This window comes from Athene cunicularia (genome assembly GCF_003259725.1).
Source record: "Athene cunicularia isolate RWA chromosome 10 unlocalized genomic scaffold, athCun1 chr10_part1, whole genome shotgun sequence".
In the NCBI taxonomy this organism is placed as follows: domain Eukaryota; kingdom Metazoa; phylum Chordata; class Aves; order Strigiformes; family Strigidae; genus Athene; species Athene cunicularia.
Genome location: NW_020799112.1, coordinates 20,945,212 through 20,967,803, shown reverse-complemented (window position 1 = coordinate 20,967,803; position 22,592 = coordinate 20,945,212). Strand labels below are relative to the sequence as shown.

At 40.7% G+C, this 22,592-nt stretch overlaps 1 protein-coding gene across 11 annotated transcripts in view; it reads left to right on the top strand.

The window, feature by feature from the left end:
• Positions 1 to 6,355: 6,355 nt before the first annotated feature.
• The window catches only part of MYO5A (myosin VA), a 91,518-nt gene continuing 75,281 nt past the window's right edge, over positions 6,356 to 22,592 (top strand). For all 11 annotated transcript variants that reach the window (XM_026855768.1, XM_026855762.1, XM_026855765.1 and 8 more), the window contains exons 1-3: positions 6,356 to 6,475; positions 16,072 to 16,182; positions 17,601 to 17,772. In XM_026855768.1, coding sequence (XP_026711569.1) covers positions 6,356 to 6,475; positions 16,072 to 16,182; positions 17,601 to 17,772 — 403 coding nt within the window. The remainder of the gene's footprint in view (positions 6,476 to 16,071; positions 16,183 to 17,600; positions 17,773 to 22,592) is intronic.

The window sequence follows — 22,592 nt, the reverse complement described above, 5'->3', positions numbered from 1 at the left end:
CAGGTTGGTGGTCCTGCTGTAAGATCGTTTCTGAAAGTTTTGGTTCTTTGACTTTGGAAATAAACTCAGGAGAATCTTGATGTGCCTCCTGAATCACTGTAGCCTGGCTGAGTGGTGCTCAGATGCAGTCAACCAGCATTTCACTAACTGTTGACCAACAATGGTTATATACCTACTTCTGCTGACCCATAAAAAAGGATAGGGACAGTCTAGGCCACGGGCTGGCTTTTGTTAAGTGTAATCTGCTTTCCTTCAAAATTAAGAACAAGTGACAACGTCTCGCCTAGACCCGGAACTCCTCTGACTTCTCTGCACTGGCTGAAGCTCCAGGTTTCGTGTTAGACATCGCCTATGTGAGTTTCGGGTGTGTAAAACCGAGCCCCAGCACATGCTTTTCGTTGCCTGTACATGAAAATTAACAAGGCAGATCAGATACTGGTTATGCCACCTCTTTTAAAGTCAAGAGTGAAGAGTTGATGTCATTCAGTCATTTTTATTCTCTGTTTCCATCCTTTTCTCCTTGCGTTTGGGTTCTTTCAGTTTCGTGCTGTGCTTTCCTAGAGCATGCTGCTTTGCCCTCTTGGGATTTCTGTTTCAGTTTTGTATGGCTGTGTGCAATGCACTTATTTATTTAATTATCCATTCAGTCAGGCATTTATTTATTTATTATTCTTGCTGCTACCAATATGGTCCTCTCTTTCCAGTATCTGAGATTAGGGGCAGCTAGCTCCAGCTTGCTCCTAATTTAAGGCCTAATGCAATTTCACTTTAAGTGAGTGGAAACATTCCTTTGAACACAGAGGAATCAGTAAACAGTTTTCACTGGAGAGCGTGGTGTGGGCAAGCTGGATTCAGTAGCTGACCTTCAGTCCTGCTGCTTCCTCCTTGAAATGGCTCAAGTTGAGGTTTATAAGCAGTACATTGACTTAGGGAAGTGTCAGAGGGAACTGCATAGACCAAAAACCCCCTTGTGCTGTCCCCAGCATCGCAAGGAGCCCTAACTGGCTTTCCTGAGCCTGTGTGCAGGCAGCTGCTTTGGGTGGGAAGCCAGGGTGTTACAGACTTGGTCTGCCCCTTCAGCTCTCCTGACTCCTTGCACATGAAAATGGCAAAAGGCCGACTCTGACCACGTTACGGCTTTCCTTGGGTACGTTAATGGTACGCGGGGAGGGAAATACATCAAAACCCAACCTGAGCATAAAGAGAGAAAATAGAACTGTATTGGCAGATTTCTGGGCGTATTAGCAAGGCTTTTCTTGGGGGTTAAAAAGAGCTGCCTTAATTATATAGTCTTGTATGTTGCTGTTCAAACTATTGCATGTGACATAAGTGTTTTCCAAAGGTTAACCAGTGACCAGTTGTCTCAGTGGCTGGCTGCTTTGTCCTTCCAGAGCCCTGCTGCCCAGTAATGCAGAGATGGGACTCGTTCATCTCCACACACAGCCTGGGCGTCCCGCTCTGCTGCCGAGCCGGACCTGTGCAGGGCAGAGATCAAATGTGTACTGCCAAACAAGTCCATCTGCAAGTGACAGTGAGCCTTTACAGTGCGTTTTAGAACTGTATCTCTGCCTCTTCTAAAAACACAGCAACAAAAGAGGGGATATTTCAGTTGCTTTTCTGCTTCAGGAACCTGCTGCATCACTGGAATAAACATGATGGCAACTCTACCAGAGACAACTCACACCTGACTGCACCAGGTTTATTCCAGTTGCCTTTAACTTAAGGTGCTGGGGATCTAATTACCCAACAGTAACAATACTTGATTTAACCTAACCTTGACATTTTATTATGTTTTTTGTAAAAAAAAGTTTCCTGTAGTCAAATGCCAACCACACCAGCCTAAGAAACGGAAAAAACTCTTAGCTCTTTAGTGGCAGTTTTGTGACATGTCAGCAATCAATCGTTCTTGTTAAAAGAAACTGTGAGCCTTGGGAAGCAAGGCGAGTGATGGTTTAATTCAGAGCCCAGCCTGAGCCAGAGCTGCTCCCCTGGGTGCCACGTGTGTCCGGAGGAGGAAATGATACCACCCTGGGCAGGGCCGTGGGGCAGAGAGCTGCAAGCTGTTTGCGAAAGCTTCTTGCAGCCCACAAATAGTTTGGGGGGAGGCATATGCAGTAGGCCTAATGAAACAGCGAAGCATCCTTGGGAGCTGCTTTTGAGAGAGATCATAGCTTTATGTTAACATTCTTTTTTCTTTTTTGCTGTAGACCTAATCTTGAAAGTTGTGTGAATTCTTTTTTACATGTAAAGAATAATTGTGAAGGTCCCGTTTATAATAATTGGTCTTATTTGTATAATTCTTTGGGTATCATGTTAAAACATTTATCTGATAATATTAGGAGATTATGCGGGATCCCCCACAAACTGTCACCAGCGGTCTTTGCAGAATAATAATGTCTGTTACCAGAGCTGCCACTGGTTATTTGCGATCTGTTTCTACTGCAGTGATGCTTTTCTAGCATGTGCCAGTAGGTAAGGGTTTACTATTATTTTTTAGATAAATAAATGATCAGATAAAGTGCTGTTGAGCTCCTGCTATGTCAGGAAAAGTGTGCAGTGAGCACCATTATCTTTTGGTGAGCCACAGAACTCCAGGTTGAGTTGGAAGGGATAGGCAACCGGTCAGGCAGATGTACCTGGCTCTTAGGGTCTCCTCGTGGGACCTTTGGGAGTTTAATCCCTTCCATGTGTTCTAAAAATAAACCAATTTGTCTCTCTGTAATGAGATTCATTGTTTAATCTCTGTAGCAGTAAAGAAAGCTTTTTTGTTATTGAAATTTGCTCACTGAACCGGTTGAATTGGAGGAAGTCGCAGAAATGGCCAGTATCACAAGGTTTCACTGTTTCTGGATGGTCTCTTTTTAACAGGATTTAATAAAGGCAAGAAGTGATAGTAAGGTTAATTGAGGATGGTGTTTCTGCTGTGGGGGAAGAGCAGAGGCTCAGCTGGCAAGTCTGCTGTCCTGTGGGTACCAGTGGGGTGGTGCCTGGATTCTCTGGCGAGACAGACAGCCTCTGCAGCAGACCTCAGAGGAGCCAGCCCTGTGCCGTGTCCTACAGGGACATTGAATTCGAATTTCAGTACTTGGAAACACAAAGCATACACAAAACAAATATTTAACTATTTGCTTATATGGCTGGAATCTTTGACACCTGCATGTATATGTGAGCGTGCATACAGACACCGATGGTTTGAAAGGCGTCTTGGCTAAGGGGACAGTGATGGACCCAGTTTCACTTTGTGCTATCAAGCAGCAAGAGCTCCTCTGTAAGATCCAGTGGTTTGGTTTATGCCTCCTGATTAAAGTCAGCTTAGCTTGGTTTGCACGTATGAAGTTAGAGACGAGCGGAATCTGAACTCCTTTACTCGGGTTTTCTTCCGTACGCCTGCAGGTGCAGAGGTTATCTCTGATCTGATTTTGTGCTCGCTGTAGTGGAGCGGTGTTTGGTGTTGTGTGTATCGTGCTTGACTCTGATAGTGAGTATTTGTACAGTTGGGCCCAGGGCCAAGAAACAGCATTTGGGCAAGGCTATTGTTCTTGCTGCTTCATTAGCAAACTACTCGAATGAGTTGAAGCAGCAGTTTGCACCTTCCGCTTGTCTTCTCTGCTGCTGAAATAGCTGAGACGAACTTCCCATTTTCCCTTAATAATAGGTGGTTCTTGTTGCAGAAAAATACAGTGTTAGGCTCAGACTAAACCCATGGTTCTTGTAAGTTTTCATCATGTCTGTGACTGACTTTTTTCTTACACTATATCTTTTTGCTTGCTATTTTCATAGACCATAAATAACCCTGCTCATGAATGGCCACAACAGATGGATGTTTTTGTTTTGGGAACGATGCCTCTAAGAGTTTGACTGGTTTATACTTGTATCAGAACTTTTTAAGTAAGTAGAAATGCATTAGGCACAACATTAAACCTGTTATCTAAAGGTCATGGAAGACAGAGAAAATTCAAACTGTGTTGAATTCAAAGGCTCTTTACACAGTAACTTTTTCCTTTTGTTGGCTTTACTTTTGAGCTGCATCCAGGATGGAGAGTATGATTGTGTTGCTAGGGCCTCGTTTACTGATGTGAATAGCAAGGCTTTTAGTGACTTTCCTGGCAGCAGAGAACAGCACTTTCATGCCTGTGCCAGTGCCACGCTCTGTGCCACCCCTTGCTTAGTACTGCATCATTTCCTTCTTGTTCTCAGAGTTGCTTGGCTTTGCTTATCCCTGGGTTTTCTTAAGCCTGATCCTGCAAAGATTTATCTTTATTCCACATGAGTAATCACATTGCTTAATTTTATGCTTTGAAATCAAGCACGTAAATCTGAAAGATTGGGCCTTTGATTCTCTATTTCCTCTTATTGCAGGGAAATAACTTGGCTTTTGTATACCTGCCCAGACTAATTTGTGCAAGAAAACAGCTGAAAACATCCTAGGGATGTCCTCTTGTCAGGTTCTTTGTGTTAAGCTCTGTGTATGCAGTTTTGCAGTAAGTTAAGACTTGTCTACTTAAACCCCAGTTTTAATATTTAATAGCAAGAGTGTATTTTCAGGAGTAGCTTCTGCTTTCAGGACCCTCACCACCTCAGGGAGATAATGGTTCCACTCATGTTCGTAGCCCGCTTTCTCAGTTTGGTGTGAGATGGATAACCTGAACTGCCCAGCACTGCACAAATGTGAAAAGCACCAGAGTTATTGAGCTGGTGATCTTAACGATTTTGGGGTCTTCCTTTTCCTGGCCATCTGGGTCATAGCCTGTGCCTTTTCTGTCACAGTGTAGCTGTTTTGCTGCCTGCTCTCAGTTAATCCCGGTATTTAGTACTTTTATTTCTATATATCTTAGTCTATTTATATACAAATAAAATGTAAAGAAGAAATCAGTGCTGGCTAAAAAGTTTGTGGAGGGTTGTTTGGGTTTTTTTTTGTGTGTGTGTGTGTGTGTGTGTTTGTTTTTAAAAAGAGGAAAAGTACTTGGTGTGAATGCATTAGAGAAGTGCCCTTCTTGCTGAATCCTGGGCATTAAGCAGCTGGAAGGTAAGCACAAGAAACATTAGGCACTACTAATAAACTTTAAAGACTTCGCTCCTACTGAATGTCTGTGGATTACAGATATTGACCTAACTTTTAATGTGAATTTTAATGCAAATGCTGAAGAGAGTGAAAATGGATTACTTACAAAGGCAGAGATCTTGTGTCTTTACACCATCTGTTCTCCTTAGTGGCATGGATTTAATTTCTTTGGCCTGTTAATCAGGGACAATAGCAAGAATTGTCACAGATCTTTCCCTGAATATTAATGGCATGGAGGTACTCAAGGCTAGGGTAAAGCTTCTTAAAGTGTTAAGGGAGAGGAAGGTACAAATCTAACATCAAATAAGCAACTGTGAATGAGAAGTCACCAGTCTGAGGGAGCAGTATGAAGATTAAATGGGAGGAGAATCAGGAATGCAGATGTGCCTGTAGGGTCATCTTCAAGTCTGTTACCTCCATCCTGTTTGGTGAAAGTTGTGGTTATTTTCTGAGCATCCTGAAAGCTGTTTGCATTTCCGTCATTGCTCATCAAGTCTTCATTTTTGCCTTTTAACCCCACTTCAAGTGTGGCTGTAGGTAAGGCTGTCAGTGTAATTCACGTAGAATAAAAGCTGTCACTGATAATTAGCAAGAGAAGTGGCTTGTTGACTTTATTTAGCTCTTAGGAGATAGTGGGGATGGTTGAGAGCAGGCTCTGCCAGGCTACTTACTTACGCTGTGATCTGATGAGAGCCCTTGCTTTAAAATTAAATGTAAAGGCTAAAGCAGTGTTGGCTTTGAAAGAGCTCTGATTCTGTCTTTATAGTAGTTACCATGGGGGGCAAATACGACGTGTGGCTTGTCAAGTCTCCTAAGATTGCTGTGTGGTTAGATGTAAAACTGCACGTTTCTAGCTTGACAGTCCTAAATATAGAAGAACAGAGACTTCTCATCCTGAATGACTTTCTTACCCATATGGACTCTTTTTTTTTTGTAAATGGATATGAAAAATCATGAAGTCTGGCTGCAGTTACTGGTAGCGTCTTTTGAGTTCTTCCATTTGATTATCACAAGACAAGAGAATTTTGTGATTATTTTGTGATTTATAAAAGGACACTCTTGCTCTTTGTAGAGCCAGAGAAACTAAAAATACTATGAGTCAGTCTAACAATGTGGGAATTCATTGCCCCAACATGGCTTGTCACACGTTACTCTCTGCAGACTCCATGGGTTATTCATAAGTATCTTTAAAGCAGATGACCTCAGTTGTTTTGCTGAGGTAACCAGAGAGAGATTCCCAAGTTGCCTTATGAGTTAGTGTACACCGATACAAGAAATATGGACATATTTTCCATGGAGATTAAGCCTATTTTGCCTGAAAAGGAAACACCAGCTGCCTCTGAAAGTGCTGAAAATCTGTGTTACAAGAGATACAGGATGGAAATAGATGGTTTAGACTGTATGTATGTTAAAGTAAGTAGAATATGGTTGGTTGTTTTCTTGTTTTAACATAAGTGAAGGCTGACTAGCCAAGCATGTAATAGCTTATTAGTATAATAGTTTATTAATAAAGGTTTAAAGTCAGTAGAGTTTTGACTTACGATCTGGAGATGATAGAAAGAAGACTTTTTCAAACATGCCAGACAATAACGTGTTTGTTTAGGACATTGTCTCTCTTAGAAGAATCTTATCTGAGGAGAAGCATTTGCAGTTGTTAGAATTTGACTCCAGAGTACGCTTCTTCCTTGTGACAGTCTTATGCGTTGGAAATACAAAGGCAATACAAACTTTTTGCAGAAAAATCAAACAGATAATGCTCGTAGAGAAGAGGAGTGGAGTCGTTTCTCTTGGTTTGCAATTTCCAACTAGCGTGAAAGGTTTTAATTTCACTCCCCTCTCCAACACAGAGCTGTTTTCCATCATTTCTCACACTAATCAAGTTTAGAAATGCACTAGTGAAATGGGCCGGACTAGGCAGCACCCGGGTCCCAGCGCAGCCCTGCTGCACCCAGGGACTCGTGTGGGTGTTTTTCACCCGGGGCTTTATGAGGGCAGGGCTGAAGAGCTCAAGGGGAAGACGTGCAGCCTCTTTTGCTGGAGGTTCTGAGAGCAACGCTGTGGCCGTTAGCCCTGGTTCTGCTTTCACAGCCTCCCCCAGCACTTGTGGAGGCTCCCTGGGAGGTTTAACGTTGCTGGTTTTAAGTTAGAGCTTGCCAGGTCATTCATACCAGGTCATTCTGGTTTTCCCTGCCTGGGTGTTTGCTGTTGCTTTCCCATGAAAAAATGGTGAGACTGAATATGGCTTCATTAGATGTGCTTCACTGTTGCTGTTATAATATGGCAGAAAGGTGTCTGTGGTGTAGACGTGACCATAATGACAGACATGTTCTGGGTTAGCTGAGTAAAACTAGTTTTCCCTGAATAGCTCAAGCTAAGTCAGTAATAACTCTGTTTTAATGATGTAACTACATCTCAGCCTGAGGCTTCTGTGTTCTAAAAAAAAAAATTAATGTTAATTTTTGAATTTTAGAACCTCGATCAGTTATTTTACCTTCAGCGTGACCTTCAGTGGGGGCTAGGATTAAGTAAAAACGAAAGAATGCTGTTTGGACTTGAACTCAACTTCACAGAAAGATACTCAGAAAAGTTCAGCCTTATCTACTAACCAAGATTATGCCAAATACCTTTCCTTTCCTTTTTAACTTTTACATCAGGCTTTCACAGTTAAGTTGTCAATTGTCCATACTCCAACTGTTTTACAGCTATCAGAATATTTAGCCTTATTTCACCTCTGTGAGCTAGGTGACCAGTTATGGCTCCACTCCTTTTTACTCAATAACTTCTTGTTTCAAACTCCAGCGCTGTAGCACGGCACGGCGCAGTGCATCTGTCTGATCAATGCAGCCCTTTATTTTCCCTTCCTGCCTAAGCGAGTCCTAGATACACCAAAAAAAAATCTCATGTCAGTGATGCAGATGGCTCTGAGCTGAAGCAGAGACAACGAGACAAAAGACAGCGCTTCCTCTTTCTGTGTGCATGAACCCGGGATGAACAACCAGCTGCAGCCAGTGCTATGAGCCCCTTCTGTCCCCGAGCGAAACCAGGGCCACGCTGGGTGTTGTGAGAAGCAATTCAGTTATCCTGCCTCCTGTGGATGAGGTTTCTAGAAACTTTGGGGGAAACAATCATAAAAAGCTTCTGTCAGATCTTAAATCCATTTAAGAACTTGAGAAAATGAAATCAACGTTTCACCGTGTGACATCAGCACGTAAAAATATATGAGGGTCTTGCCTGAATTTGTACCAGTGGTCTGCAAATAATACTTCAGCCTTTAGTTAATTGTGCTGTGAAGTCTGTAGTACGACTTGGATCACCGTAGTGTTAAAACAGAACCCTGCAACCACTTGTTTCACTTGGCCTCGTAGTATTTGTTTTCTTGGATCTTAAATTCGGGTGCACATGAAGTTAACCAGGACATGTTCAGTGTGGTTTTGTGTATTCCTTAAGTATTGTCTTTTAAAAAATTTTTAAATTGGGGTATTTTTGTAAGACACCCACAACGTTCACTCTAAGCACACATTTATGAAATCGTGCACCTTTTCCTAATACTTTTTCTTAAATGCAACATATCTCATGAGTTTAATATTCAAGGGATGGCTGTAGTTGTTTCATTTGCCCCTGAATTTCTGGTGACCACTTTTCTACAGCTCTTGTAACATGTTTTTCAGGTTGGATGGATTAGGTGTTTTAAGACAGACTTATAATTAACTTCTTTTTGAAAACACCAGCATATAATTCAGTGTTGGCCTTTGTTTTGGTGGTAGGGATTGAAATACAGCGTGTGCCTTGGTGTGGATGTGACCCCAAATGAAGTTTTTACATGAGTCAGAATATTTTCCTGTCACTCAGTCTGGGGTAGGCATCACACTTCTGCTCAGTGTTTTCACTGATTGTACTGCGGTTGTTCAGCAGTTTTGTGTCTCAAGTAGTGACCAAAACTTTGATGGTTTTGATCTAGCTGTAATTGCCATCTTTTTTTTTGGAAGATCTTTCAATGCCACGTTCATTTCTTTGTCGGGTCTAGAAATCAAAACTATTTCAAACAGAAAATTTTCTTAAACATTGATTTTTCTTTGAATATATCTTTTTAAGCCTGATTTACTTTAAATGAACGTTTATTGAGAAGTGTGCTGAATTAGAGGGTAGAATGCTGCAGCGAGTAAGACGGAATGACTGCTGTTTCACTGGGTTTTTATTGTGGGTTCTTAGGCTGATGCCTGGTGATGTGTGAGGAATCCTGTAGGCAGACGGGTCAGGTGGGGAGCCACAGGGACATCACTCCTTGTCTTACACAGGCTCGTAGGGAAGGATGTAGCTGCACTTCCCTCTTGTCTGTCCCAGTCTTTGTGTGACTCTTTGAAACATGTTTTATTTTTCTTTCATTGATACTACAGCCTTAATTAAGCCTTGTCAGAAGCATCATGTGGGCAAATTCATGGTGTACCCAAGTGGTGCTGCATGTGACTTCCCATTACTGTCCAGTGGTTTTCGGCAGTGGGTGCTACTGGAATCACAAGCTGAGTATGGCACGGAGTACACGATCCCAACCGTGGCCACTGGCTGAGGATGGAGAAGAGCCTGTGAAAGGGGGCCTGTGAAATAAAACAGGAGCTGAGAAATGCTGTTCCTGCAGGTAGCACTTTGGGGGGGGTGAACGGGCAACGTTTTGATAGCTACAGTATTGTCTGGGTTAATAATGACTGAGTGTCAACCAGATCTGTCTCCCTTTGTGCAATATTTTGAAGAGAAGGTCAAGTACAATCATAAAATTTAGAAAGCTGTGTTTTTAAAGATGAAGAAAATTCACAACTTTTAAACATTTCATGCGTTTTAACTCCTTAAAAATGTTTCTTGCAAAAATCATGTCAAATACAACCTGGGAATATAACTGTTCTTTGATAGATTTGGGAGTTTAAAGTAAAAAACTTGAGTTTTCTGGCCCTGACGTCAGGCCCAGTGTGTAGATTTGCAGGGTGATAATTTTCTCTGAATTTCAGTGAAAAGGTTGCTAATAATTGTAATATTTAAAGACATTTTTAAAATTACATTTCTGTTCGCTGACCGAATTTGCCTATAGTAGCATATATATATATATAATCTCCCGTGTTTGGGATTTAGCTTTTTTTACATCATTTTGAAGTAAGGTGACATTTCAGGTAAATGCAAGTCAGCAGACGTTTTTCCAGTGGCTGAAGATATAAATCTTGCTGCACTGATTCTTTGTGGGATGCTGATATTTTTTAATTGTCCCTTGTACAATCAAGGCATGTTTGGCAATGTACAAGTTGGTTTTGTTGTTACAAAGCACCAGGCCCTAAATACAAAGAACGCCTTATAAAAATGCTTCAAGAAGGAAAGAAAGAACCCCCCAAACTTTTCTATCCTTAGGATTCAAATACAGTGGGTATTTATACAGTAGATGAAATACTCAGGTACAACAGATTCTTTTTCTCCGAGCTGCAATCAAGTAGTTTCCTTGTGCATGGTGCAGGATACAGTGCCTTATGTGCCTAACCTTGAGGCACTTGGACCTAAATTTGCAGACCCAGTGTCAGCTGGATGCGGTCTCACAGCGGTGATGTCTTAGGTAGCTCAGAGCTCTGCGTGTGGCCAGTCAGGGAAATCCCATGAGTCAGAATAACACGGGGCTCTTCACCTTCCTATTAGGTAAATTAACTATGTGATACTATTTTTCAGGTAAAACATTAATACAAATTATCACATATATAGTCCCCACTATATATCATAATATAAATGTCTTTTTTAAGTGATGCTTTCTAAATATCAGGCCTTAAACTGTGCAAGAGGTATATAAATGGCGGTTGCTGAGCAACAAGACAAAATACTCTGTGCCCAAAGAATGCTACTACCTTTAAGAAAATCGATAGTTTTTGCTTTGATTCTTTCACAGAGTTAATGATGCCATTTCCCCCAGGCTGTAAGAAGAATTTAGATGAGTTGGTCAGAGGTTTTGCAGCAGCCTGTTTCTCATGGAAATGCTCTACTTTTTGATCCTCCCTGGCTCCTTGGCATTTTTATGAAAGGGGAGTAAAGTCTTGGCTTTCTCTTCAAACTGCAACTTTGCTAATAGAAATGCAGTCCTTCCCTGGGACTGCCCGTGTATCCCAGGGCAGATGGCAGAAATTTTAGTGGTTTCAGCAATGGAAGGCAAGGGATGCCCTCCCACCTGGTGTGTGAGTGATCAGGATCTCTTTGTAGGGGATCCAGGTTGGTCAAGTTAAGACTTGTGTTCGACCCGTTACACCCGGCTGTGCAGCTGCTTAAGTCGTTAATATAAAAACTAAACTTTTCTTCAAGCATTTCTAGACTTAGTATTATCGTTCATGGTGGTGGCACTGTGAACCAAGCATAGGGGAAAACATAAAGCTGAAAGGGAATTATTCTAATGGTATCAAATTATGTTTTCAGAGCAGGTCTATCCAAGGAAATGGCACAGCTCAGAAATCCCTTTCTAACGAGTCTGCATTTTGCATAGATTTAGTTCAACACTTGTGCCCTGTGAACTTTTATGACTTTGTGCTCTGGATTTTTGTTATGCCTTGCTAGCATAGACACTTTTCGTATTCCAGCCTAATAATGCAGCTTGCCCTCTTGAGGTGGCCGTGTTCAGTTAGCAACAGGTTTAGATTGAACAATTCTGGTCAAATTTGGCTTTGACTTTCTGTGCCATTGGCTCCTTCAGCGAGTGGTGCCAGAATTGATGGTGTTTCTGATCCAGACATTAATGAGCTACTTTATTCCACCCAAAACCAAGGTCATTCTTGAAACAGGGAGACACAACGTCTCTTAAATTCTTCATGATTAACATCTGAAAAACTGTGGGTTTTGAGCCTGTCTGTAAATAAATAATGATCTCTGCTGAAGTGAAAATCATACCAGTTCACTTGTATGGGTAGATCTTGCTGAGAAAAAAGTAGGGCCAGCTTTTTCTGAGTTTCAATTTCCTGTGTAGGATGTAGGTAATTTCATGAACTCTTACAGCTTTTATCAAAAGAGCTGCTAAGCTGGGGAGATAGCTGTATCCTGCAGGATTGGTGATTGTGGAAGCAGAAAACAATTTGACTGCTGAAGTGATGGCCGAGCCGCTTGCATTGCTAATTCCGTTCTGTCAGCACCGTCAGTTAGTACTTCAAGAGGTTAATATCACAGAAGGGAGGCTTTGTGAGTCATATGGTCTTATTTGATAGATAATTATTGTAGTCTGCTGATTTCTTCATGTGATCTAAGATGAAATCATGAGGTATGAGGGAATAGTGCGATTTCCTATTATATTTTATTATGTAGAACTGTGGCAGTACAGCTAGCTTGCTGACCCACCAGTAAAAAAAAAAAAAAAGTCTCTCTGTATTTTTTTCTGCTGTGAACGCTTTTACAGTCACTATATAGATATCACTGAGCCATTGCCTTTCAGCCGCCCAAGTTTTCCTTCCTTGAACAAAATATGGTGATTCCACACTTGCGTGTGATTTTGGAGGGGGTGGGGTTTTTTATGTTAGTCTGCTGAGGCTGGAAGACAGCCTAGGCAAGACACTTGAGTTTTGAAATAGTCCTGTCAGTGTGCATTTAATGGTTTTGTTTTCCTCCTGAATTCAAGGGTATCTCATCTGTCTGCCTTATAATTTCATTCTAATTTTTTTAAAGCTAGAGTAAGCAGTGGTGCAGTGACTGCTCGGCTGGAGGTAGCTGGCTGCTGTCTCCAGCCCATAGTGCCTGCACGATGCTGTGCCTTTGCTGTAGGGCGAGAGGGTGGGCTGTATGTCCCCCTCTCATGCCTCTCTCTCAGTCCTACATCTCCTCTGGGGACAGGGAGAAGTCCCCAGTGGTGAGTCAGAAACACACCTGCAAAGAAAGCACAACATTATTACCTTGATAGCAAAGCTAAGTTTATTAAAGCCAAATGAATACTGAAACATAAAGTGTAGGTGACACTATAGGTAAGCTTGGGGTGACGTGAAAGGTAACAATATTTACCTAAAATTACATTTACTGCCTTTCCTTGAGTGAATCATACTGTTATCTCCCCTATCAGCAGTTTTATTCTGGTGGTTCAAAATTTACATTGAACTATTACAAAGAGAAATAATATGAATTGATCATAATCAGGTGCAATTTCACTAAAGTTCGTTTGATTCTTGTCATAATTTTTATTGTCATTTCAGTGCTAGAATTTTGGAATTTATTGTCAATTTTAGGCTAGAATTTCCTCCCCTTTTTGGAAGGCTGATTTGTAAATCAGTGTCTCTGGAAGTTTATCTCATTTTACTCTTATCTTAATGTAGTCATAAACTTGATTTTTATATAATAGTAAATAAAGAGGGATAAATATTAGAGATACTGAGTAAGGTATTTCCCAAGAGAGAGGCTTCTGGTCCCGCTTGCACCAGTGGTGGTGTTTTGTTTTCTGCTATAGGGTTGGATCCCACTAAAGGCTAGGCAGCAGTGGATTTTAACATCAACCGATTATATAAAAGAGAATGAAAATCCGATTTTGCAAATTATTCTGCTAAATTAATGAGGTGAGAGGGTTGTGAAATTATTCTGTGCTTATAATTAGGAACTTCTCTCTCTTTCCTCCCACCTGTTCTTTTTCACCAGGTGTTTTCTTTGGCAGGGATTTAGGGCTAGGCGATGGTGCTAGAGATGAAAAGCTGCAGTTTAGTGCTCATAGGACAGCTTTAATATCTGTAGGGTTATGTCATGTGGAAGGTTCAGCTCTCTGTAGTAACCCAGTTTCTATGGTGATCTGTTTTCTGCTTTCTCTTTCCCTTCTTTAGACAGCAGAAAACGTACAGTTTCAGCTGAATAAATTAAAGGTGCCTATTTCATGCTGGCACAGATCATGTTAGAAATTGCTACGCAGCATTTGCTGCCTGAAGTTAACAGTATTTGTGTCTTAGGAGCCTGCTGCCTTTTTTTACATCAGAAAACTTTTCTTTGTGTAGCCTAGAGGAAACCAGCCTGCTAACCTGTTTTGCTAGACGTTATTTAAATGCTTTTCCTCTTCTGTATTACATTTACTTGGCTTTCTGTTAATTCCTGTGATGAGAGGGAAGTCTTTTGGGGGAGTGGGGATATATGTAAATGATAAACACTACACTTCTGTACTGAAAACAATAGCAAATATATAGGAAACTAATAAAACTCAAAGGAAAAAACAACCACATAATTTCCTACAAAGAACAAAGTTTCTTGTCTTTGTGTAAGTAGATTCTTAGGGCTGGCATAAACATCCAGTGAAGATGGAGAAAGACCAGGTGTGGGAACATAACATGCTCTGTAGTGGGAAAAATGAAAGTTAATTTTGAATTCTTTATGTCATTCTTCTTCTCCTTTCACTTGGTAGAGAGAATTCGTTTACATGTATGGCGGAAGGTTTTCAGGAGTGCGGGAGCTTTCTAGATGGAGGCAGCAGCAGTGCTGTGAAGGCTGCAGTGTGTTGAGGGTAAAAGCCCTTGATTTTGCCTGTTGTAAACTACTCAACGTGCACTGTGTTCTTGAGAAACATCCACGGTATGGGAGGCAAATTGCTTTGTGAAGTTCCAAATAATTCCAGGCAGGAGCTTCCCTGGCAGGCTCCAGGCAGGCGGGGTGCGTATCCCTCTCCTGGGCCAGGTGCTCCTTGGGGCTCGTCCCCAACTTGCTGCCTTTGCTGAACACATCTGATTGTTTCCCGTTCGAGCAATACGAAGGCAATATGATGTTTGGTCTTCCCTAGTAGAAACAAGAAGCTTGTCATTTTAAGTAGCGGGAAAACTGGGTTAATAAGAGGAAAAAAAAGGGAAGAGAATACTGGGTTAATAAGAGAAAAAAAAAAAAGAGACAAAATAAGGGGGGAAAAAAAAAAAAGGCTTCAGCATTCTTTGAGGCAGAAGACGCTATACAAAAGCAAGTTGTGTAAGAGTAGGTGATGAAGCTGTATGACCAAATGCAGTTTTCTCTGCATCAAGGGCCGTGCTTTGACAAATACATTGCAGTTATTTTGAAATAATTTAGTGGATTTAGACTGTTTTGCAATATGGCTGCACTTCTGAAGCCGAGAAGCTGTTTTGTTTGCAGAGGTGATGGGTGTGGGATGATCTCAATGCTCTCGAGGCGTTGCAAGAGCATCAGTTCAGAAGCTCTAACACATTATAAATTTCACAGCCTTTTCCTTTTGTTACTCAAGAGCTGGTTTCGTATGTATGTATTTACGGGTACATGCAGCTGTGTGAGTAACCAGATGGTTTCTGTATACCTTTCATTTATTCTTGAATATGACATAACCATTACATCTTCATTCTTTTAAAAAACAAATATTCTGTCTGATTTTGAAAAGAAGTCATATGTTTGTTCTGGATTACTTTTATGAATAAAGTTTAGGTGAAAATGGTCATTGACTAGAATGGTGGTTTGGGCTTTTTTCTATTGTCTGGAGGCCTTTTCAACCAAATTTTTTTTTTTTTTTTTTTTTGGCATTCTGGAGATAATCCATTTTAAACTTGCTCTATTTGCAGTTACAAAGGAAAGAGCTTTTAATACTTGAGACTGGGTAGCTTTGCCTGAATTAACACAGATGTGCCAAAGTGTTCTCTTGGGGAGGGGGAAAAAAAAAAAAAAAGCTGTATAATATTATGCTGCAAATGCATTTAGAACCTACTCAGAAGAGTTACTGTGAGTAGATTTATTGATAGCCAAGTTTTTGATCTCAGAAAACAAAGATTTTTTGCTTTGTAGATTTTCAGCATTGAATGTGTATCTTGGAACATTATTTTGCATGGGAAATGCCTTTTTATTTCCATGTAGGCGATAAAATTAAGCTTGCGTAGCCTTTTATCACTAGAACAATTTATTCACCTCAGACGTACTAATTAACTTGTCTCTTACTTAAGGGTTTGGCTATTAAACATGTATTTAGAAAAGAAAAAAAACGGTTTTGATGTCATGTATATTGATGATTTAACTACATCGCAACAAGTCACTGATATTTTGCTGCTGTTATTGTATTGCAGTATGCCAGGGTTTGGATCCCTGATCCAGAGGAGGTCTGGAAGTCAGCAGAACTTCTCAAAGATTATAAACCTGGAGATAAAGTCCTGCAGCTTCGACTTGAAGAGGGCAAGGTAGGTCGGCATATTGTTCGTAAGCTGATTGTTCCTGTTCCCCACCGGAGACTGATGGATCTAATGCAGGAAGCTGTACTGTCAAAATACATCCGTATGTGCAATTGTTCTTGTCCACCGACTTTCAGTAGTATTTTTTGGTGTGATAAATTACACTGTTTAGTTACAAAAATCCATTTTGCCTGGTTTTTAAAATAAATAACATTTAAAAATTGTTGCTTTTATCCAACTGCCTATTACGTTCAGTTGCGTCATCTTTTTCTACCTAGGCTGGTAAATTTATAACCCTGGTTTGATACTCCAGTGAGAACGGTGTTGCAGAGAAAGAACTGTGACTTTTTAAGTTGAGCATAACCACTGGATGATAATAAAGATAAAAAGGGGCAAGGATTAAGGGCATTATGAAATGATACTGTGTACAGTGTAGAGAAATGATGACATCTACAAAAAGCTCACATCCTTCCAAGTGAAGGCCTGTTCGTTTTTTTTTCCTGCCATTCAAATGATTATTTAATTTTAATATATAATGATGGTGGTTCCTCAGATCTTCTAATGGAATGGTCAAATATTTAATTTTTTTTTTTACCAGTAGGAAGCTTAGATTCTACTTTTGTGTTGAGGCCTAATAGCAATGAAGGAAAAAGAACAGATTGTATCTATAGAGTAGCTTCTAAATAAAATATCTTACTTGAACGAATTTCAGTCTTTGACTCACTCATGTTTCTTATATATTGCAAGCTCAATAAAACCTTTTTAATCTGACAAAAAATATTTTTCGCCCCACATTTTCCAGGCTGTGTAGTGATGCCGCACACTTGCACGTTGCGTGTAGTAGAATTGGGGTGTTTGGCAGTTAAGTCACATTGTGTGGCAACAAGGAAATAGCAGGTAGATAAAGTGATGTTAGATCTAGAGACAGATCTCAATTAAAAGATCTATATTAGAGATTGATTTATATGTGCAAAAATTCTATTTTTTCAGTTTGCGTTCTTCATGGCATTCTGCCAACATTCTCATGTCGTATTACTGTGTATGAAGCTGGCTATAGACTGATGGGAATTTGCTTCCTCTGCTCTGCTCAAGAGGAAAATAATATGGGAAAATTGGGTAGATTTATGATATAACATATTTTGTTTTATTTAATAAGATTTGGCAGCAAAGCAAGTGGTTTGCTTAAGTAATAGTCTAAAAAGATGATATCTATTTACAGTTGCCTGTTATGTATATAAAAACCATTTTGGGAAATGTTAAATTACATTTTTGGAGAAAGAACCGCTAACTCAAATCACCAGATAATTTAAATCGTGCATTGTGTTTTTGTAACTTGGGCGTGTTTTGCTGGGAAGAATGGCTAGAGGGACTGCATGAGGAAAGCTAAACACCACCTCTTTCAACACGTGTTTCCATTTGATTTTCAGGACCTAGAATATTGCCTAGATCCGAAGACAAAGGAACTCCCGCCCTTGCGAAACCCTGACATACTTGTTGGTGAAAATGACCTCACAGCACTCAGTTATCTCCATGAACCTGCTGTGTTACACAACCTCAAAGTTCGGTTTATAGACTCTAAACTAATCTATACCTACTGTGGCAAGTACTGTCTTTTCCTACCATAATCTTTACAGAGAATGCCCTAGACAGAAAAAGGAAAGTTGATTATTGATATGTCTGCCTTTAAGTTAAAGTCATTTAATGATGGGGCACGTTGGGCTGTTCTTCTAGAAGTCCCTATGTTTGTGGTCGTTAAGTGCATCAGGTGGACTTGGAAGTGTTAATGTTCAGGGAAAACAGTCTAGGCTAGCCTCGCTGTTTGGATTTACTGCCCAGCTGTGATTGCGTACCTCTGCATTGAGCTCTTCCATCTGTGTATGGAAGATAGCAGTTTATTTTATTTTTCATTTTCCAATCAGTGCAACTATAGGAGTGAATTTGTAAGAGTGCATGAGCCAATGCTTCTCTGATCACAATCAGGAACAATCTTGGTTTTTAACATACCTTTTAACTCACTCTAGAGGTTACCCAGAGTAGTAATTGCCTGTGATATTTTCAAATGTCCAGAATGGGGGGAAGTTACTTTAATGATTACTTCATCATAAGTGCAAAATTGCAGCTGAGTGGTCGATTTTAAAGAAACATTGCGAGATAGTTCAGGCTTAAAGTTTAGATTGCACACTTCTGGGCTTTTTTCTCTCTGTGTGCACGTGGTTTCTTTTAAGTCTCAGTGTTTAGTCAAAACATATTGCTAACTTTTAGTATAAACTTTCAATATGCACAAACTTTCAATATGCACAAACTTTCAATATGCACAAACTTTCAATATGCACAAACTTTCAATATGCACAAACTTTCAATATGCACAAACTTTCAATATGCACAAACTTTCAATATGCACAAACTTTGTAAATTTTTCAAGTACTTCTCCAGCTGTACTTTACACGTTGTGCTAGTGCAGAAGGAACAGTTTAAGTAATTTTTTTACCTTTTTTTTTTTTTTTACATTAAGTAAGACAAAACATAATATGATGATGTGATTGCTAGAAACCAGATACTGAACATTTCCTTCTCGTAGTTGTCTGATTAAGACAAAGACACATTTTTCCAGTACACGGAGTCAAATTATCATTTGCATATTCATTGTAACTCAGTTTATACCATCAGAAGGCGTGTGCTATGATTTCTTCTTTTAATATGCAATTTAACTTTGTTTCTAATCGGGCTTTTGTAGGACAGTCCCAGTTCTTGGTACCGCAAGCCAAAGTGTACTAAGCCTTCTTGATGTTATCATCTGTTATTCGACTTGCTGTTCATACACTGTTTTGCAAACTATAGAGTAGGGAAGTCATGTTGCAAGTGGCCCTTGACAGATCTCAGCTAATCAGGGCCGCAGGTGTCTGAAGCAGGAATTTGTGTTTTGCAGCTGAAGGCCTTGTCTTCTCCTGGTCTGCATATGGAATATGCCAAGGGTCAGATTTTCCCTCTTCTGGACACTGTTCCAGCTCCACCCATGATGATGGGTATTGGGAGCTAAGGCAACCAGCGTGTTAAACGTGTTGTGATGGGCAGACCGCGGGCGTTCGTGTCCTGCCACATTTTGCTCACTCCAGCTATTCCTCACCTGCAGATGCTCAGCAGAGCTCATCTGCTCCCAGTCCTGCTCTCAGCAGTCTCCAGACCACAGGGGACTGAATCAGACGTTGCCACCCTCTGCTTGCAGCCAGCCTTCATTCCTGTAGGAGTGGGGGATGATTCATACCCCCGTCTCATCCTATCATGCAGTCAGAGCATGGCTAGAGGCACAGAACAATATAAGTTGGAAGAGACCTGGGAGTCTTCAGTGAAGCTCTCTGCTTAAAACAAGTCTGACCAGATCACGTTGCTCAGGGCTTGGACCAAAGTATCTTGAGTATTTGAGTATCTCCAATGATGGAGACACCACAGACTCTCTGGGCAGCCCCTGCTGAGGGTGCACGTTCTGGTCCCGGCACTGGGAAACTGCCATAGTTCCCCCAGTTTAGACATTGTCTGTGTTTCTTTCTCTAGTGTCACACAGCAAAGCTCTTGATGGGGGAACATTTTGTGAAAGGGCTTTTGTGCTGCTTCAGTCTCCGTGCCTGAGCTTGTAGGGGGTTTTCAGTCTGAGTTTCGTGGTCCCTACTGATACCACCGTACCGCTCCCACAAACAGCCTGCCCCGTTGTGTTTTGGCTGCTCGGTGTTTAGCATCGTTTAAGAGGCTGTCAAAAGGAATGTGCTGTCTGCTAGTTTTGTTTGGCTTTAGTTGTGGGTTTGGGTGATTTTACAGTTTCGCAAAGGGCTGGAAGGCCTTTAGCTCTTCGTGGATGGGTCTGCCACAGGGCCTGGGGTGGCGGAGCTTGGTCAGCTGTTTTGCTCCCAAACAGGACTCAAGTGATGATTCAGGGAGCTGATGCGGGTTTATTAGAAATGTGTGGATCCAGTAGTGTGGGGGTTCCTGGTGGTCAGCGTGTGGGGGAAGGAGCTTTAGCACTAACTGGTGGCCTGAGGAATGCAGCATGCTGCGGGTTTATTAGTTTAGGATTTAGGCATATATACATTATGTTATAAGCTAAGGAAAATAAAGTTGGCGTTTTTAAAGTCAGTCTTTAAAAACCCGACCCTTTGGTCACAGACATTCACTGTTCAAACCACTCTTATCAGTTCCTGTCCCGAGTACAAGTTACTTCCCTTCTACAAAGATTATTGCCTTAGAGCTCTGCCTGCGGAAGGAATTGTATTTGCCTCCTTAATCTGACTCACACATTAGCCGGGTTAGTTTAAATACCCCAGGAAGGTGGTTTGAGCTAACCCAGCTGATTTAGCCTGAAGGATATTAAAACCACTTTAATCCACCAGGAGAATTATAGTAACATTATTCTCAACCAGCAGAACTAGAACTGGGACAGATGAACGTCCACGGCCCTAGGAATGAATTCAGCCATGCTGTCTTAGTGTAATATGTCAAATGGATATTAAATTCTTTTACATTTCACTTTCAAGTAATCCAAATTTTCAACAGAAAGCTTCTTGATTTCTTAATTTCAAGTCAGCTTTTCATCAGCAATTCAGAGATGATTTATAACTTTGCTTTACTGTTGGGAATATGAAATGAAGAATTAAGGAAGGAAGTTGAAAAGTTACAAAGAAAAATTTCAATCCTTACATTGAAATACTGCTGTGGCTGTGATGAAAACTCAGTGAATACTGCTGTTTAGTTCAGATGTATAAAGTACTGCCTGCTATGCAGGAGAGCAAACGTTAAATTAATAGATTATTTATTTTAATATCCAGTTTGTCCACAGATGGGTGAATACGTTCAAGATAAAAGAACTAGATACATTTAGTTTGGGTGTATATATAAGAAGAATGACAAAAAGAGTATCCAGAGTTCAATTGAGTGGGATTGTAGGAATGAAAAAACACATAAATCTGATTTGGGAAAGGCCATGCTATTTCTTAAAATAGCAATATGATTTACTGAAGATAAAAGAGAAGTTATATATAAATTAATCTGGACTATAGTCCTGTGAGACAGACTGATTTAAAAGTTCTGTAGAAAGCACATAATTTCTAACTCACTTGTTTTGAATATTTCCAGATGGTAGTTGTTTGTTGATTTTACAGATTGCTACTGAAGTTAAGTGATTTAATATGCTGGAGACTTGTCATGGGGCTGCTTGTTTTGAATTCAAGGGTTTATTTTTGCCAATGTAGCCAAAAGCAGGAGGGAATTGTCAGAAGTCTCACACAGCTTTTTTTTTTTTTTAATGTCTCTTTGATTAGACTTGCAAGCCTGGGAGGCTTGGCAGCACGGCCTCACTTAACTTTTTACTGCATTTTCACAGTTAAAAAGGGCAGAGGTTAAAGGCTGACACTGAAAATATTATTTGAGTCTGCTAGCACTGAGATCCCTTCCCCTCCCTAACCCCCCATCTCAGTTTTTGGTTCATCACCGCAGCATTAGAATTTAGCACAAATTTTTATAGAGACTTTTCATTTGAGCTCTTGAGTCATTTCAGTGAAGTCACAGCTGATGGAAAAACACTGACTCTGCATCCATGGGTGTGTCAGACATAAAACTTGCCATACATTTGAGGAAATAGAGGTCTCTCAGATCTCTTTGTAAAAGATAATGCTATTTGCGAGGGTTTGTGCTTGATCTTATAAATGCATGACCGGATTTAAAGATGGGATGATGCTCCCAGCAGCAGTGCCAGACTGTAGGTGCTTTCACTTCCCTTCTCCCAGTTTTGCTATGGAAAATTTCTGAGATAGACATCACAGCGCTGTAATCTGCACAGAGCAGAGGGCTGGGATCTGCACTGAGGAAGTCTCTGGGCGTGCGTGTGAATTTCTGAGTAAATTTAGAAGCGAGTTGAGTGCTGTGGAAATGCTTCTGGTGCAGGTTCTTCAGGGATGGTTTGTCCAAGGAGAATGCTTGCTACAGTCACTGTTCAGCCATCTGCACCTGCATTGTCACTTCTAGGCACCAAAATATATATGTAAGAAGAAATTCTATTTTTAAATTGGCCATGCTTAACATTAGAGGTTGGTTTGTTTTTTTTTCCCTTATCACATTGTCAAGGTGAGGAGGAATTGCCATGTCAAGAGGGCACAGTTTGCTTGACACAGCTTGATCTCATGTGGCACTGATCAGTGTTTCACCCCTGCACAGAGCAAATAAGTGTTCCCTACCCGTTGTAAATGCTGCAGGAGGGAAGGTATAAGTAATCTTTGCCAGATCATCCCTGTGAGCAGAGCAATCCTCATCTGTCGTGAAAAAGAAAATTGTACCAAAGGCATTTGAGATCTCGCTTTGTAGCAAGGAAGGAGGTACAGAGTAAGACTTAAGTTTTCCTGTGTGGGGAGAAATGCTGTAGTGATGATTGGTATTAA